At 32.9% G+C, this 16,831-nt stretch overlaps 1 protein-coding gene across 3 annotated transcripts in view; it reads left to right on the top strand.

Annotated features, from left to right (window-relative positions):
* The window catches only part of LOC145297691 (leucine-rich repeat serine/threonine-protein kinase 1-like), a 171,855-nt gene that overhangs the window by 101,147 nt on the left and 53,877 nt on the right, over positions 1–16,831 (top strand). For all 3 annotated transcript variants that reach the window (XM_080143889.1, XM_080143888.1, XM_080143890.1), the window contains exons 12-15: positions 3,015–3,124; positions 4,548–4,645; positions 6,593–6,715; positions 15,639–15,803. In XM_080143889.1, coding sequence (XP_080000015.1) covers positions 3,015–3,124; positions 4,548–4,645; positions 6,593–6,715; positions 15,639–15,803 — 496 coding nt within the window. The remainder of the gene's footprint in view (positions 1–3,014; positions 3,125–4,547; positions 4,646–6,592; positions 6,716–15,638; positions 15,804–16,831) is intronic.

Below are 16,831 nucleotides of genomic sequence, written 5' to 3'. Positions count from 1 at the left end.
GATTGGCTTGCACAATCTCCAGAACTCAATCCTATCGAAAATATATGGCATTACATCAAGCAACAGCTATGTAATGATAAAATTTCATATTTGGAAGAACTTTGGACAAAAATTAAAGAAAAGTGGGATGCCCTTTCCCCGGAGCATTGCTGCAGTCTAATTGAAGGAATTCCCAAAAGATTGCAGACTGTCAAATTGTAGAAGGGCTATGCTACTAAATATTAACGAGTTCATTGTGTTCCTGTTCTATTTGTGTTGCATTAATGTCCTAAACTTACATTTAAATAACAATTTTCCATTGTGCGGACTTTCTTTTTGCCTCCTCAATTTGAAGTTATTTTTTTAAATTGACGTGAACACCAGAATATTTCAAGTAAAATTCAAATATGAACAGGTAAAATTATAGAAGAATAAAAAGCCAATCAAATGAGGTATAGTTTGTTTAAACCGTTACATTAAATTTAGCTTAAATTTGCAGTTTTTGAAAAAAATTACAAGTGCGAAAAGAAGCAGTTCTTTTTGCCACCGGTGTATATGTGATTATGTATTGGTTTATATATATATATATATATATTCGTATTCCTGTCTATTTGTTTGTTTGTTCGCAATTTGATTTATATACACAAAACGTGTCTTACTTTAATCTTTCATTTATTTGTATATATAGTATGATACTTGGAAAAATATACAATTAAGAATCATCTTATTTGCATATGACATTAAGAAAAATTGATTTTACTAAATAGCGGTATCTTAGTTAATGTTTTTAGTGAGAGAATTATTTTAAGTATTCTATTTAAAATTGTTATTTAATAAATTTCAAACAACAATTATATTGATAATATATTTAATTTAATTTATTTTGGAATTAATATTTCCAACAGCGACCATTTTTAAAAACTTTTTTTAGAATTATTTGTCCTTATATGCTATCCATTTCCATTGGAGTTGTATTTCATGATAACAATTATCGCATGTTCTGCATTGTATGGAGTGTGAGCTAGTTTCAAGCTTATGGCACTGTATAGGTATTTACCTTCTGGAACAGATATCACCTATTTGGTGTCGGATATCATATGCTTTGTCTTCATTGCGTATATTTTGAAGTGCTAGTTTCCATCTATTAAATGTTGTAATTACTTTCACGCAGCTGTACTATCATCTGCATACAAGACTTTGCATAGAGCACCATTTCTGCAGGTTATTGAAGTTTATTGAAGTAACATTTACTTGAAGCTCGTATATAAATAAATATATATAGATACACCTACATAGATACACATAAAGACAATTATATACACATGTACAAATTACTAGAATAAAATGTGACCCATTGAGTCACTCATTGAGTTCAGGTTAGGTTATTTAAATAAGGAAAAAATGAGTTTGCAATGCCAAACAAATTATAAAAAATTAAAAAAAAAACAAATTCAAAATTAGTCTCTTTGTGTTAGTTCTCAGTCTAACTATGGGTTCAATAGTATTACAACTGTGAGTAATATTTCCTTTTGTTTATAATGCACTGTTTCAGATAACTTCACGATTTTTTTATGGTATTAAATAATTTGTTGGTATATTTATTTTCCATTGTCAATTTGGCATACCAAAAAGTAAACGGACATTTTTTTCAAACTTAAACAGACATTTTCTAGTAAAAATAATGCTTGACAGTGTAAACAATAATACAATAAAAAATATTTTATAGGCGATGAAATATTTTTTGTTTTTTCTTTTAATATTAATAAATGAGAAACTATTTTAAATAAAAATCTATTTAATATCACATATGTAGCTGAAAGAAAAAAACTTGTTTAAAATGTGTAAATATGTTAGAATCGTTATTTTCACAAATTGGAATCTTACAGGATGCCACCATACTCTTTTTTGTATTGCTTAAGATGAAAAAGTATTAAAAAAATTTTTCCCTCTTATTATTACACAATAGTGCACTGATTTTTAACTCCAAAATGTTTATGGTGTTATCATCTTTAAAATTATATTCATATAAATATACATTTGGAGTTAAATTCAATAATTAAAAAAAGAATTACAACAAATTTATTATTTGACAAGGAATACAAAATTTTTAAAGTTATGTACTTAATCCATGAATTTTCAATAAATGGCACATCTCATCAGAGGGAATGTTTTTTGCAAGGAAATAACTCCAAATTTTTATATTCCTTGTTGAATAATAAAGTTGTCATAAATTTTTAAATTTACTGAATTTAATTCCAAATTTTCATTTTTACTATTGCTCTATTTTGTATATTGCTTCTTTATCTGATTGGGATTGCGTTATAAATATTGATACTAATATTTATATGGACTTTAATTTTACAGTATTATAAAAAATTTATTTCAAAATTTCATGAAATTATATATATTGCTTATACACTAAGTTTATTCGATGTTTTTAAGAAACTGTTTAGAATGTTGATCTTTACCATTAGCCATTTTCTTTTTCTAATTTTGAAAATTTGACCTGCATTTTTTTAAAGTTTCTCCTTGATTTCACCTTTTTTTGCGTAGTGATGTTGAAACTTATCATTCATGAACTTTTGCACCAAATTTTAGCAATTTATCTTGTCATTTATTTTTTTTTAATTTTCGTACCCATGACTAATATGGACTATGCTGAAATAATAACATTATTATTTACAAACTCATTCTAAACATGGGGAGGGGAGGGCGTTTTGTAAACATTTTGTACTTTCATCTGACAATTAAATAAATGAAAGATACCATGAAAATTAAAACTTGAAAATCCTATCTAAAAAAACAGCATGGTTTGTATTCTGCATAAACACCAAAATTTCGTTTTTTCAAACCTTCTCTACACGTTTCTCCTCTTTTAAAAACCCGTTGTTAGTTTTTCTCAACCCAAAGAAAGTTTAAATTGCAAACATTTAGGAATTAGCAGAACCTGATTATCTTTAAGATTATTTTCAGCCAGAACTTTCAATTGTTTTTAAAATAAATATGCTTTGTTTTGCTTTTTTTTTTGTCCCTAGAAATCCTGGCATCACAAGATTACCTGAAGAACTGGGTTCATTGGAATCCTGCAAGCAGTTCTTAATAGAAGGACTTGATATCATAAATGTGCCCAAAGAAGTTCAGGAAGGTAAATATACATGTGCATATGCAATGCAATAATGTAAGCTTTAATAGAACAGATATGAACGTGTATGTGTGTGTCCACTCCACAGGCTGTGATCATCCCACTGCTTGTGTCAGCCCAAAGTTACTTCTCAATCTTATAGACAGATGACAGGCATATAGGACTTCCCGGAATCACTCTACCGCAGATCCATTGAGAGGTGATAGCTAGGGCTAGGACAACAGCATATTCTTTTCCTTGTTTTGACTCTCAGGTATATATCCATTGATATCTTATGTTTTTATATAGTTATGTGGTTCTTGGTTGATTAATTGTGTCTGTGTCAGATATATACTCAAAAGTAAAAACAATGAAAAGAATATGCTGTTGTCATAGCCCTATTGATAGCAAAGGCAGAGCGTGACAAGCAGAGCAACAACCATTCCCTATTTGGACACCAAGAAGTGCCACAATGACTATCATCTCGTAAGAGCTTTGCCACTATCACAAGCTTTGGACGAAGAACGCCAGCATCCTTCCACCGGTGTTGGTGGAAGGAATCAGTCAAAGACTACAACAACAAGGTTCTTTCAGTACTGAAAGAAAACCTCCCAGTAGGCTGTAAATTTCTCCAGAAAGAGTGGGTGGCACTCAGCCGGGCTCGAGTACAGGTTGCCAAAACACAGAACAACTTGCACAAGTGGAACTATGTACTGGACTCTCAGTGTCCCTGTAGCGCTAACGTGCAGACTATCACACACATCCTCACAGACTGTTCCTTAAGCAAGGTATGCTCCAATGTAAACTTCAAGGATGTCTCTGACAATGTCTGACGATGGATCTCGAGTTGGAGTGAAACACTATGATGACTACTCAATTCCAATGTCAGTCATGTTATCAGCCGTGTAGTCTCAGTCATTGTGGCAACAAAAGAATTCCTCCTCCAAAGAAGACCATAACTCTAGTTTAAAATGAGTAAGAACGTTTTATTTGTTTGAATTTACAATAATACTTGTTTCTTCTGTTGAAGAATTTGACTTGCCAAATTAGAGATTTTTTAAAACTGACCAAGTGAAGACATAAATCCAAGAGTCTATTTTAATGCGTGGAAAAATATTTTCAACGGCACAAGTACAAAAAAATTACCACTCTAGGACTCGTAAACAAACAAAAAATGGCAGAAACAACCATTTTTAAGTGTGCAAACAATTTGTAAAATTTTTTTTTAAAGGTAAAAAATTTTACAAATTATTTCCAAAAGTCCAAATTTCGTTCTAATGCATTTTATGAAATTTATGTATTCTTTTTTTTCTTTTTTTTTTTTTTTTTTTTATCAGTTTACGAATGTTAACTATTCTGTATTTTTCCTACAAATGTTTTAAGTAAAAGTGGCAGGCTCATATAGATCTACTGATTAATCTATTTTCTTTTTTATTTAATATTTTAGCAGACAAAAATGGTGTTGGCATTCTGACGTTTCTTCAGTACAAACAACGCAATTCTAAACCCCATTGGCGCATGAAATTATCTGTGATGGGACCAGAGGTCAGTAGAATGATTGTATTATTGATTATCTATATACCTATAGAATTTTTTCTTGCTCTTACATTGATAATAAATGCTTACTTTTTCTATTTAAAAATTATTAAAACAAACTTCTTTATATACTAAGTCATTTTTTTTTTTGCATAGCAATCACTACATATCAAGGCCCTGAGGCCACTCGAGGATAAGTATTAATAAGTGTGCAGTATCAAAATCATAATATTTGTTAGTAGTGGAAATTCAGTAAATTTGTTAACTTGAGTGGAATGGCTCATCAAGAACTTGTTTACATTGGACTTGAACACGGCCATATTGTAGTCAGCTGGAAAGCAGGCAAACAAAAGTCAGTTCCACAGGCGTGCAGTTCTAAAAAAAAACTTTGTTCATTAAATCTACATTTAGGTTTAGGCACAGATAAAGAGTAGGGGAAATTGATAGTATTTTCAGCTAGACAAGTGTTTCTTGTGAAAGTTTGGTAAGGGGGGGCTGTAGATTGGAGCTCAGACGAGCACTTGCTATGAAAATAACGATAAAGCTGAGACAGGCTCACAACATCTCTTCTGTGAGAAAGAGGTTGCAGGAAAGAGAAAAAGGCATCTCCTACTAGGCAACAAAGTTTATTTTGAACTCTATCAAGGCAGGATAAGGTATTTCTAGCAGCTCCTGCCCAGATGTGGCAACAGTACTCCATCCTTGGAAATACCTGGCTCTTATGTAGGTAGAGAATTGCATCAGCAGTGAGATATCTACTGGATCGATAGAAGGATCCCACAATTTTTCCAGCGATTTTGGCAACAGATTTGATGTATGTGTTACATTTTAGGTCAGGAGTAAAGGTCAAGTTCAGAAGCTTGTCAAAACATGGAGCCTCCCCAAAACAAGAGCCATTCATTTCAACTGAATTCATGCATATGCAAGTAACTACATGAAGATTAACTAATTTGCATATTCCTTTAAAAAACGTGCATTAATTAATTATTTATTCATCTTTTATAGTTTCTTAATTGATTGATTTCATTTTATTATTATGCTGAATTCTTAACCTGAAAAATAATAGAAATGCCATAAAACAAAACAACCAAACCAAACTTCAGGAATAAATATTTGAAAATATAAACAACTTGAAACATAAAAACTTTTTCTAAGATTAATGGATTTGGCATTAAATAGCCTGAAAAAGAGGAAAAAAGGCCAGAAATATACAAAATTTCTTCTGATAAGAAGCATTTAGCTTCGAAATGCCATGGCCTAAAGAGGTTTTTTTTTCTTAATTTTCCCCTTAACTTTTCCTTATTGTTCTGATGATATAATAAACTTATATATAAGTTTTATTCCTCATCTTTCATTTTAATATTGTTTGCCCCTCTTTATAGTGTTGAACTTTTCTCATCTTGAGTTTTGCTTTGTTAAAGATTTACTCTTTGATAACATAATTATATTATATAAAAAAAAATAAATGGACTCTCCCGTCGATTTCGACGTATAAGGTTCCGCCACAAAAACTAAGTTGTTCAGAAATCCACAAAGATGATTTGTTTATAGTGGTGAAGGCTTTGTGTAGAACCAACCACCTTTTTACTATTACTACTAATCCTTGTCGGTGCAGATGACTGCCACAAAACAAAGCACAAAGTACAACACAGTACATCAGCGTTACGTTCTCCTAGATGCATGTCTTCACTAAGACTGGGGGTGCATCTCTCTCAGTGAATTAATGCGCCTCCAGATATAAACTTGGAAATTTCAACAACTTGTGGTACATACAAAACCTAGCCTTCCCAAATGGTCACCCATCTGGTAGTGGCCAGCCTCAACATTACTTAACTTCGGTGATTTGGCAAGAACTGGTGTGTCAACGTGATTGTGCCGTATATATATATATATATATATATATATATATATATATATATATAACTTTATTTATGTATATGTCATTTTCAATTTCAGGGTGATGGCAAGACAAGTCTGCTGAAAGGTCTGATGAAAGGAAATATGAAGAATGCCGAGACAAGTTTAGGCTTAAATATATACAAATGGATGACGGAAAAAAAATGGCAGATGTTTACCAGTGTAAGTTTTCATTTCTGAGGAGGACATAGTTTGCACTTTAAGCAATGTGTGTAGTGGTGTGTTTAAAGGCTATGACAATGCAGTTTTGTAGAAAAACACTATTGGATATGAAACAAGGTTAAAAAATAAATTCAATAATTTTTAATTTCAAATCAGTTATTTTCCAATCTGAAATGTGCTGAACAAGGATATATATTTGAATTTTGGAGGTATACTCCATCTTCAGAAAAAAAAAAAATATATGTACAACCACTTAGTGGAGATTTGTTTATACCAGGAGCCGGGAGTTTATAGACTCCTAAATTATTATTGAAGTATGGTTCAGTGCGTGCACACACACACACACACACACAAGTTATAGGTATTCAAGAGAGAAAACTCATGAATTTAACGACGTTATTAAAAGTGCTCAATAAAAGAAAAGCAAGATATCTTTTTATTGATATGGACAAATTTACAAGGTCACAACACTGGATATGCTAATGTTTCAGTTGGTTAAAACCACATGTCGCCTGATGAGGATTTGTGGTTTTTAACCAATCATCTGTCTGAAACATTAGCATGTCCAATGTGGCGACCTTGTAAATTTGTCCAATAAATATATATATATATATATATATATATATATATATATATATATATATATTGTATGATATTATTAAATTATTGTGATATTTTACCAGTAATAATTATATTACTATTATGTGTTACACTTAGATGTAGTTCTAATTTATTTATTTATATATTTATTATGCACATGTGTGTGATACATATGTTTTTTTGTCTGCTTGTTTTTTAGGGAAATCACTTGTGACAAAAAGGTGGGAGTTAACTAAATAGTTATTTCCCTTGTGAACTAGTTGGTTCTTAAACATGATCTTGAGGCAGGTTTTATCTCTTCACAATATATAATTCTTTTTTTTAATTTTACTAGAGATTTTATTGAGTGTAACATTGTTCTTGTGTATATAAGTCTTTAACTGGCATAATGGAATAAGTCCTAACTAAAAGTCAGCAGAAAATAATGTTAGGCCAAAATTGGTCCCGGATTTAATGTTTTCTGGTACTTCTTATTTTGGTTAAAAATAAAAGTTTCTATGATTTTTTTTATTTGTAGTATTTCAGAAGAATTGATATTTAAAATATTTTATTTCATATAATACTTTTTTTTTTTTTCATCATAAAATATTTTATGAGATTGATTTAAATTCGACATATTAAATGAAATTATGTTTATTTCAGAAATATAAAATTTCTTGCAATCAGAAAAAAATTTAAATAAAATAAAAAATAGATTAAAAATATTTATTTTTAATTTATTTTCTGATTATTAGATTCATTGTTAAGCTCTTTCAAAACGTTAACATTGAAATGTTGATTAATTTAATCTTCAATGTTTATGATTCATTTCGTTAATGTTTTCATTAGCCAAGTGCATGGCTTATATTTCCTCCGCCCTTCTATTTTGAAAAGGAGTGACTCACCCTTTTTGTAAATGTTTTATTGTCTGTGCTTGGAATACGGTTTCTTATTTTATATATATATATATATATATATATATATATATATATATATATATATATATATATATATATATATTTCTTGTTATTAAAGAGTGAAGGGTTGTCTTTTTATCACTGGTATTATTATGCGGCTCTGGTTCATAGGGAGCAAGGTCAAACATTCTCTTGAGCTCAAGTTGTATTTAGATATCTAAGAGTTCCTGGTTGAAATTTCTTATGGGTATTTTTATGATTAGGTGCAGTGAACTAAGTATTACAGCATTCGTTCGATGCATGGGTAAGGATTTAAGGATAAGGGTTTATGGATGCAAAGTGGTCAATGTAACAAATATTATGAAATATAAAAACGGAAAGAAACTGAGACATGTGCATGCGAGTATTATGTTTTTTCCTAAACAGTTCACTTCTTGTAAGTAAAAAATACTTGAGTTCAGATCTAAACCAAAAACCTAAAGACATTAGTCAAGTATGATAACCATTAGTCCAGTTTGCCACGTTCTTTAAACAGTTTTATTTTGGTGGGAATTGTGCAGAATTGTACTGTTTAAGGGGACTGGATAACTAGAGCTTGTTCATGCTGGACTTACGCGCGCGCGTGTGTGTGTGTGTGTGCGCGCGCGTGTGTGTGTGTGTGTGTTTGTGTGTCCTAGTGTTACCCGGTTTGACAAGGGCTAATATCACATACAATTTATAATAAGGATTAAGAAGTATTGTCCAAACTAGTAATAACTATTTGCATTAGTCATTAATGCCTTAAAACATTATCTTGACTTTGGAATGAATGACTATTTCAGTAGAAAATTGAACATTTGATAAAAAATGGACAAGACATCTTTTGAAAATAATAGTATTTTCTCACTGTATTTCAAAAAGCCACAACAATCTCAAGTCATCAGTGCCAGGAACTGTCATCTTGTTTCGAGATTTTACTTAGGACATTTTTTCCTTTTTTTTTTCCGTCTTTTTACATCTTTCCCGCACCCTGTTATGTTTTCTTACATTTTTCCCGCACTACATTAATTCTTATTCCACGTTTAATTTTATGTTGCTTAATTACATAGCATACTATGAAAACACTCTCCTACAAAAATCCATCCTCCTCCGCATTACTATTACAGTTTCCACAGAGAAAATCACGTTTATTAAAAAAAAATGAAACGAACTAACCTTGAATTCCAGGTTTTACAAAAAAAAAATTCTAGCAATCAGCTGACAGCATTCTTCAAATGGTGAAACGATTAATATTTTATTTACAGTATTTTTCCTTCTATTATGTTTACAGTGATTTTTGCCGTGATACTAGAGGGGAAAGCTGACTTTTTATTTTTGTTTCAGTTACTTTTTCATTATTTACTTCTATACATTCAATTTCTGGGAGCTTCATTAGCCCAATTACAATTACGCTATCGATATGGAATCAGACAACATTCCTATTGGAAACAAGCGACAACAAAGATAACAATACAAAAAATAAAACAAAACAAAACACATAACAAACCGTTGTACTTACACTTGACAATTATATGGTTAAAAAATATTTTTTTGCAGAAAACAAACCAACACACAAAAAAAAATACAAATTCACTAAAATCTAATAAACATATTCATTTTACACGGTAAGTTGCTTTTTTGATTTTTTCCAGTTTGTTTTGTTTGGTTGATTTTATTGCAGAAAACAATCCAACAATTAAAAAAAAACAATTACAAAAAAAAAAAAAAATAATGAAATAAACATATTTTCATTTTACACGGTAAGTTTTTTTTTTTTTTTTTTAATATGCAGGACTTCATTTTCTTTCCTTTTTTCCCCTTTTTTGGGCCCTAAACACCTACAGATGATTTTTTAACTTTCTTACATTTTTTCCCCAAGTTTTTGCCATACAAAATTAGTAATTCTTTTAATTTTACGCGCATAAAACAGACAGATAAAAATAAAATTAAACATATTTGGGTCCTTTTGCTTGCCAAGGGGGAGGCAAATAAATACAGTTTCATTTCTTCGCCAGAACGGGGGTAGTGGAAACATCAACAATGTCATTTTTTTCCACAAAAATTGGTCACTAACAGAACAAATTAAACATAATCTTTTGTTAAAGTCCGCTGTTTACATTTACAAAAAATTTACTCCAAACGTCAAATCGTTTCATAAAGTAGTAAACTCATACATTTCATTCAGTATTTGAAACGTTGCGAAAAATGTGTGTGTGTGTGTGTATGTATGTATTTTCGCTTCTTCTTGTCTATGTCCGTGAATGATTTGGCTTGCAGCGCAAAACTAGGTCAGACACCACGCCACTTACTCGCACCTGTTTATTTTGCTTCATAAACCTTCATATAACGTCCTTATCAGTTCCTCTCCCTCGTGGCCCAGATGGTTACGTGACTAGCTTTTTTCCCTTTCGTTTCCAACTTCGTGTCAAGTCTTCGGGGTTCAATCCGACCTTCCGACCATAACTTTTTTTTTCTTTTACACCTCTTTTAAACACACACACCTCCAAACACTCGGGCAATGCCGGGTACCCCCCCCCTAGTGACAAATATTTTATTAAGAGTCCATTATTCTGAAAAATATATATGGTTCAATGAAACACTCCTTTTCCCTCCTTAGTAACACCAAGAAAGCTTTGAATTCTTCAGTTAAACCATTGCTGGCCAACTCATCTGAAGGTCCTCCGAAGATGAAATAAATCTATAATGAGATATACTGATTTTGTTGATTTCTTTTTACTTTTATTCTTGCTTTGCAACTCAAACTGAAGATTTCCTACAGAAATTACCTTACCCTTTAAAAACTCAATACATAGCATACATATATAAAATTTAACAGCTCGGTAAATAGGCATGTATGTGTGTGTATATAAGTGACGTTTAAATGTGTATATATACATAGAAGAAGCCCACTTCCTTGCATGCACATTAATAAATTCTTTTCCGGAGTAGGAAGGTTCCTTCTCTCTTCACTCGCATGTGGTTTGTAACCCGTTTCCTCAGCATTTTTTAACCAAATCCTGATGATGTCTCTGAAATAGTTGATTACCATTTATTTTTTTTAGGTTTTCCTTTTCATTCGCATATATATATATATATATATATATATATATATATATATATATATATATATATATATATATATGTATCTATATAAATGGAAATTTTGATGTAATTTATGTATGATTACAACGAAATTTATTGTTTGACAAAGGAGTACAGATAATTAGTAAAGTCTTTTCCTTAACCCATGGATTTTCAATAAATGGCTTATTTCATCAGAGAAAATGTTGTTAGCAAAATAGACATAGGTAATTATAAATTTTGCTTATTAGAACATAGATTGAAAATAAAAGATGAAGTAATATTGTAAAAAGGATACCCAAAGTTGAAACAATTTTTTTTTTCTTTTTTTTATTCAATTTTCACCCCAAACAAGGCAAAGTGCCACTTTTAAGCAGGGTGCTACTATCAGGGACTTAATTAGCAGGGTCATTATGAAGGGAGATGAGTAGAAAGATGTTTGTTAACATTACACTTGAACTTCTGCATATCAGTGCAGTTGGGAAAGCAGAATCCTGGAAGGGAGTTCCAAAGACCTGCAGTTCTGGGGAAGAAACTATTGGAGTAAAAGGCTTTCTTGCACCTAGGGATCTCTACTGTAAAGGAATGAGACTTAGTAGCTTGTCGGGTTTGTCGGGGGTAGTTACGTCGGGGAGGTACAAGTGTTTGCAGTTCGGCAAAGCATTCACCATTAAAGTATTTGTAGAACAGGCAGAGGGATGCAACATCTCATCGATGGGACAGAGGCTGAAGCCTAGATGACAGTTCAGGACCTATCAGGTTGGCAACTCTCTTTTGAACCCTGTCCAGGAGCGAGAGAGAAGCAGCAGATGCACCAGCCCAGATGTGACAACAGTACTTCATACATGGGCGAATCGTGGCCTTATAGAGGTATAGGATACTGTCAGGCGTAAGTAGTTTTCTAGCACAGTAGAGGGAGCCAACCTTCCTTGCAGAAGCCTTGGCAATGCTCTCAATGTATCTATTCCAGTTCATATTCCTTGTAAACGTTAGGCTGAGGAGTTTAAAAGAAGTACTTTCAGGCAATGTGTTCTTGGCCATTACTATTGGTGGTCGAGAAGGTTTCTTGTAGTTATTGAAGGAAACAAGCTTAGTCTTAGCAGCATTGAATGTGACCATCCATTTTTGTCCCCATTCCACTACAGATTGGAGGTCATCCTCTAGTGTTTCTGCCATTTCCTTGGATATGTGTTCGTTTATTTTCCTCTCATATCTGTTATAGAAAGTGGTGTCATCGGCAAATATACCCATCTCCGAAACAATTTTATCAGGGAGGTCATTTATGAATATCAGGAATAATAGAAGTCCAAGAATAGACCCCTGAGGTACTCCCGCATTTATGTCATATTGTTTAGATGTACGACTGTCGAGGACAACTTGGATTTTTCTCTTACTTAAGAAGGATTTAATTACATTATGTATTCTTCCAGTGATTCCATATTATCTAATTTTCCTTAGAAGACCATCGTGCCATACCCTGTCAAAAGCCTTAGACATATCAAGGGCTACCGCTCTACCCTCCCCTGTTTTGTCCAGTGAACGGTATATACGTTCAGAGAATACAGTTAAGATATCTGCTGTTTAACGGGCTTGCCTGAATCCATATTGTTTGTCAGTCAGGAGTTTAGCAGCTGTTAGGTGCTGAACTAGGGCTTGATTGACTAAGGACTCAAATATTTTGGTGAAAAGCGGGAGGAGGCGAATGGGGCGATAATTTAGTGGGTCAGTTCTTTCACAGAATTCTTGAAGACCGGTACTAAAGAAGTGGTTTTCCAGCAGTCGGGAAAGCAAGATTCGTTAAGGCATTTATTGTAAAGTTTGGAGAGAAATCGAGCAACCTTGGCAGAGCATATTTTTAATAGCACAGCCGGGATGAAATCTGGTCGACATGCTTTTGAGGTGTCTAGGTTTTTTATAATAGCATGTACCTGAGAAGGGGTGATTTTCAAATCATCTAGTGTGGCGTCTGTTTGCAAAGGAAAGTCAGGGAGAGAGTTGTTTGCTGGGTCCAGTGTGGAGTTTGAGGCAAACTGACTGGCAAGCAGATTAACCTTGTCAGTTACCGTGCAAGCAACCTGATTGTTTGATAGTGGGGAAATAGTTGACTGCCCATTATTTACTACGCTGTTGTAGATTTTCCAAAAATCCCGGGTTCCTAATTTCTCTGCTTCGATGCATTTTCTGGTGGTTTCAGAGTAATCCGTCTTAGCTGTCGCTAGTACTCTCTTACAATTATTTCTAGCTTCTATATACTTCTGTTTGTTTGAGCTGAACTTATGTCGGTCGAATCTGCGGAACACATGCTGCCTTTGACAAATGGCAGCTGCACAAGCAGAAGTAAACCATTGGGGAGAGTGGGAATTGCTATAGAATTTCCGTGCGGGAACATGTGCTTCAATTGCAGTTTTGAACCATTCAGTGGTCTCATTTGCATACTGTTCCAATTGATATACAGGAACTGTTTTAAATTCCAGTAAATACTAGTATATTCCAGAATGCATTGCAGACTTTTTATTAGCAAATTCCAGGTGAAATGTAAGATTCAAGTCATATATATTTGCTAATCCATCATTCTATAAAGTGGTAGAATCCTTTGAAAAATGCTTCAAATAATTCAATATATGTTGGAGCGAATTAACTAAAAAGCAGTATTTTGCGAAAATGTCACTTTTAAATTTCTTCTGTTAATTTATATTAAGTTGATATATTTTTTTTTCTATGTTGAAGTTTCTAAAGGTGAATGATATAAGAATGTCAGATTCTCAAATCCTTGGCGTTTTATGATAAATGAAGTCTAATTTTCTCCAAGTTGTATCCAAGTCATAAACCAATCTGACCATATCTAGTGGAGTTTAAGTTGTAAAGGGAGGGAGGGATATATATATATATATATATATATATATATATATATATATATATATATATATATATACACAGTGTATCACAAAAGTGAGTACATTTCTTCAAATATTTAAATATATCTCTTCATGGGACAACACTGAAAAAATGATTTTTGACAATGAAAAGCTGCCTGTCTGCAGAATATATAACAGAGTTAATTTATTTTCCCATCAAAATAACTCAAAATATGGCCATTAAAAGCTAAATCCCTGGCAACAAAAGTGAGTACACCCCTTACGAAAAGTTGTCAATATTACATACAACATGTCAACTCTCAATATTTTATGTGGCCACCATCATTATTCAAAACTGCCTTTACTCTCCTGGGCATGGAGTTTCCCAGAGTTTCACATGTAGCCATTGGAATGCTCTTCAATTACGACATCGCAGAGCTGGCAAATATTTAAGACTTTGTGCACCTCCATCTTCTGCTTGAGGATGCCCTAAAGATGTTCTATTGGGTTCAAGTCTGGAGACCTGCTTTGCCAGTCCATCACCTTTACCCTCAGCCTCTTCAGTAAAGCAGTGGTTGTCTTGGATGTGTGTTTTGGGTTATTGTCATGCTCGAACACTGCTCTGCAACTCAGTTTCTGGAGGGAGGGGATCATTCTCTGCTGCAGTATTTGACAGTACATGTTGGAGTTCATGTTTCCCTCAATGAAATGTAACTCTCCAATACCTGAAGCACTCATGCAGCCACAGACCATGACATTCCCACCACCATGCTTGACTGTAGGCATGACACACTTATTTTTGTACTCCTCAAATTGGTGTTCATGACTGTCACCCCAGGAGGAAGCCTCTTCTGAAGGCAATACACAAGAAAGTCCGCAAACAGTTTACTGTAGATATGTCAACAAAGCCCATAGTTTACTGGAACCATGTCCTATGGTCTGATGAGACAAAATTTAATTTTTTTAGTTCTGATGGCCTTAAGCATGTGTGGTGGTGACCAGGTGAGGAGACTGACACTCGAGCAGCGTTTGCAAATTACAAATTATACTGTCAATGCACCCAGAGAAACATTATGTGAGCTTTGAATGACTTACAAAAAATGTCAGTGAAAAAACTGACCCTCCCTACAGAAAAGTGCTCAGTTGAGGGTGAAGGAATTAATGTTTTTGGCCAATTTTTTTATATTTGTCATCTAAAAGGCTAAGATTCAAAATGATACTGATCTCGTGAAAATCCGTTGCCTCTGTCGAAAGTTTTTTGCGAAATATACAAACATACATACATGCATGCTTGTTCATAAAATTCAAGCACTGACAAGAGTAGTTCCCATTTGAAGATGCAATAATTTTTCATTTGTATTTAATTAATTTTTTTATTTTCTATTCTTCTTTTCCCTTTTTCTTACCTAATATTTTTTAAATTTTTTTATTTTGTTTTTTATAACCTAAAATGTTTTTTTTTAATTCTTTCAGTCCAGTTCAGTTAATTCCATAACATTTAATGTTTGGGAATTTTCGAAAGCTAACAAATTTACTGACATCCACAATGCTTTCATTAGCAAAAACAGTTTGTTTTTATTGGTCTGGGACATCCGCAAACCTGTCGCAGTGTTGGAACCATTCCTCATGAGCATCGAGGTAAATACTTTTTACTTATCTGTTGCAAAAATGAACTAATAAAGCTGAATAAATTTTAATTTGCATTATTTACATTATTATTTATTTATTTATTTACATTATTATTTATTTATTTATTTACATTATTATTTATTGTTGACAGAAAGACCTTATCTGGCCTCGACAGAGTTCAAAGACTTTGTAGGGGATGCCCTTTTTTCTTCCCTGCAACCTCTTTCTCACAGAAGTGACGTTGCGAGCCTGTGTCTGCTTTATCATTATTTTCATGGCAAGTGCTCATCTGAGCTCCAATCTATGGTCCCCCCCCCGTCATCAAACTTTCACAAGAAACACTTGTTTAGTTGAAACCACTATCAATAATTTCCCCCACTCTTTATCCGTGCCTAAATCTAAATGTAGATTCCATGAACAAAGCTTCTTTCTTAGAACTGCACACCTGTGAAACTGTCTTCCGTTTGCCTGCTTTCCAGCTGATTACAATATGGTCGTCTTCAAGTCTAACATAAACAAGTTCTTGATGAGCTGTTTCCCTTATGTAATCCAATTTACCAAATTTACACTACTAACGATTACTATGATATTGTTCTATTGACTACTGTACACTCTTTAACCCTTATCCTCGAGTGGCCTCTGGGCCTCGATAAGTGGCGATTCCTATGTAAAAAAAAAAAAAAATTTTGACTACTTATCTCATCATTAGTGTCACTTTCATGATTCAGCCGATATAACCTAGGACCTTCTTCAGATGTCTCTTGTCAAACTCTGGAATTGGCAGTATGTTCCGTCATTCTTGACCAGGTAGAAGTCTCTCATTTTCCTTATTTGTCGTTTCGTCCTCACATTTCATGAGCACTACTCCTGACAAAGACATTTATTTTTGGCGAGTTTTTAACCTTGAATTAGTATCTTTTTTAAATCCTGACATTAAGTGGCTTTATGCCTTGTGTGGAGCGATTTCCATAAACAAAAATGTTTTAAAGTAAATTTCATACAGATTTTGGAGTTCAATAGAAAGATTCCAGAGTTCA

The sequence above is a fragment of the Euprymna scolopes genome, chromosome 18 (genome assembly GCF_053919585.1).
Source record: "Euprymna scolopes isolate OS-2025 chromosome 18, ASM5391958v1, whole genome shotgun sequence".
NCBI lineage: Eukaryota > Metazoa > Mollusca > Cephalopoda > Sepiida > Sepiolidae > Euprymna > Euprymna scolopes.
The sequence above is the reverse complement of the archived record's forward strand: the minus strand, read 5'-3'. Positions and strand labels throughout refer to the sequence as shown.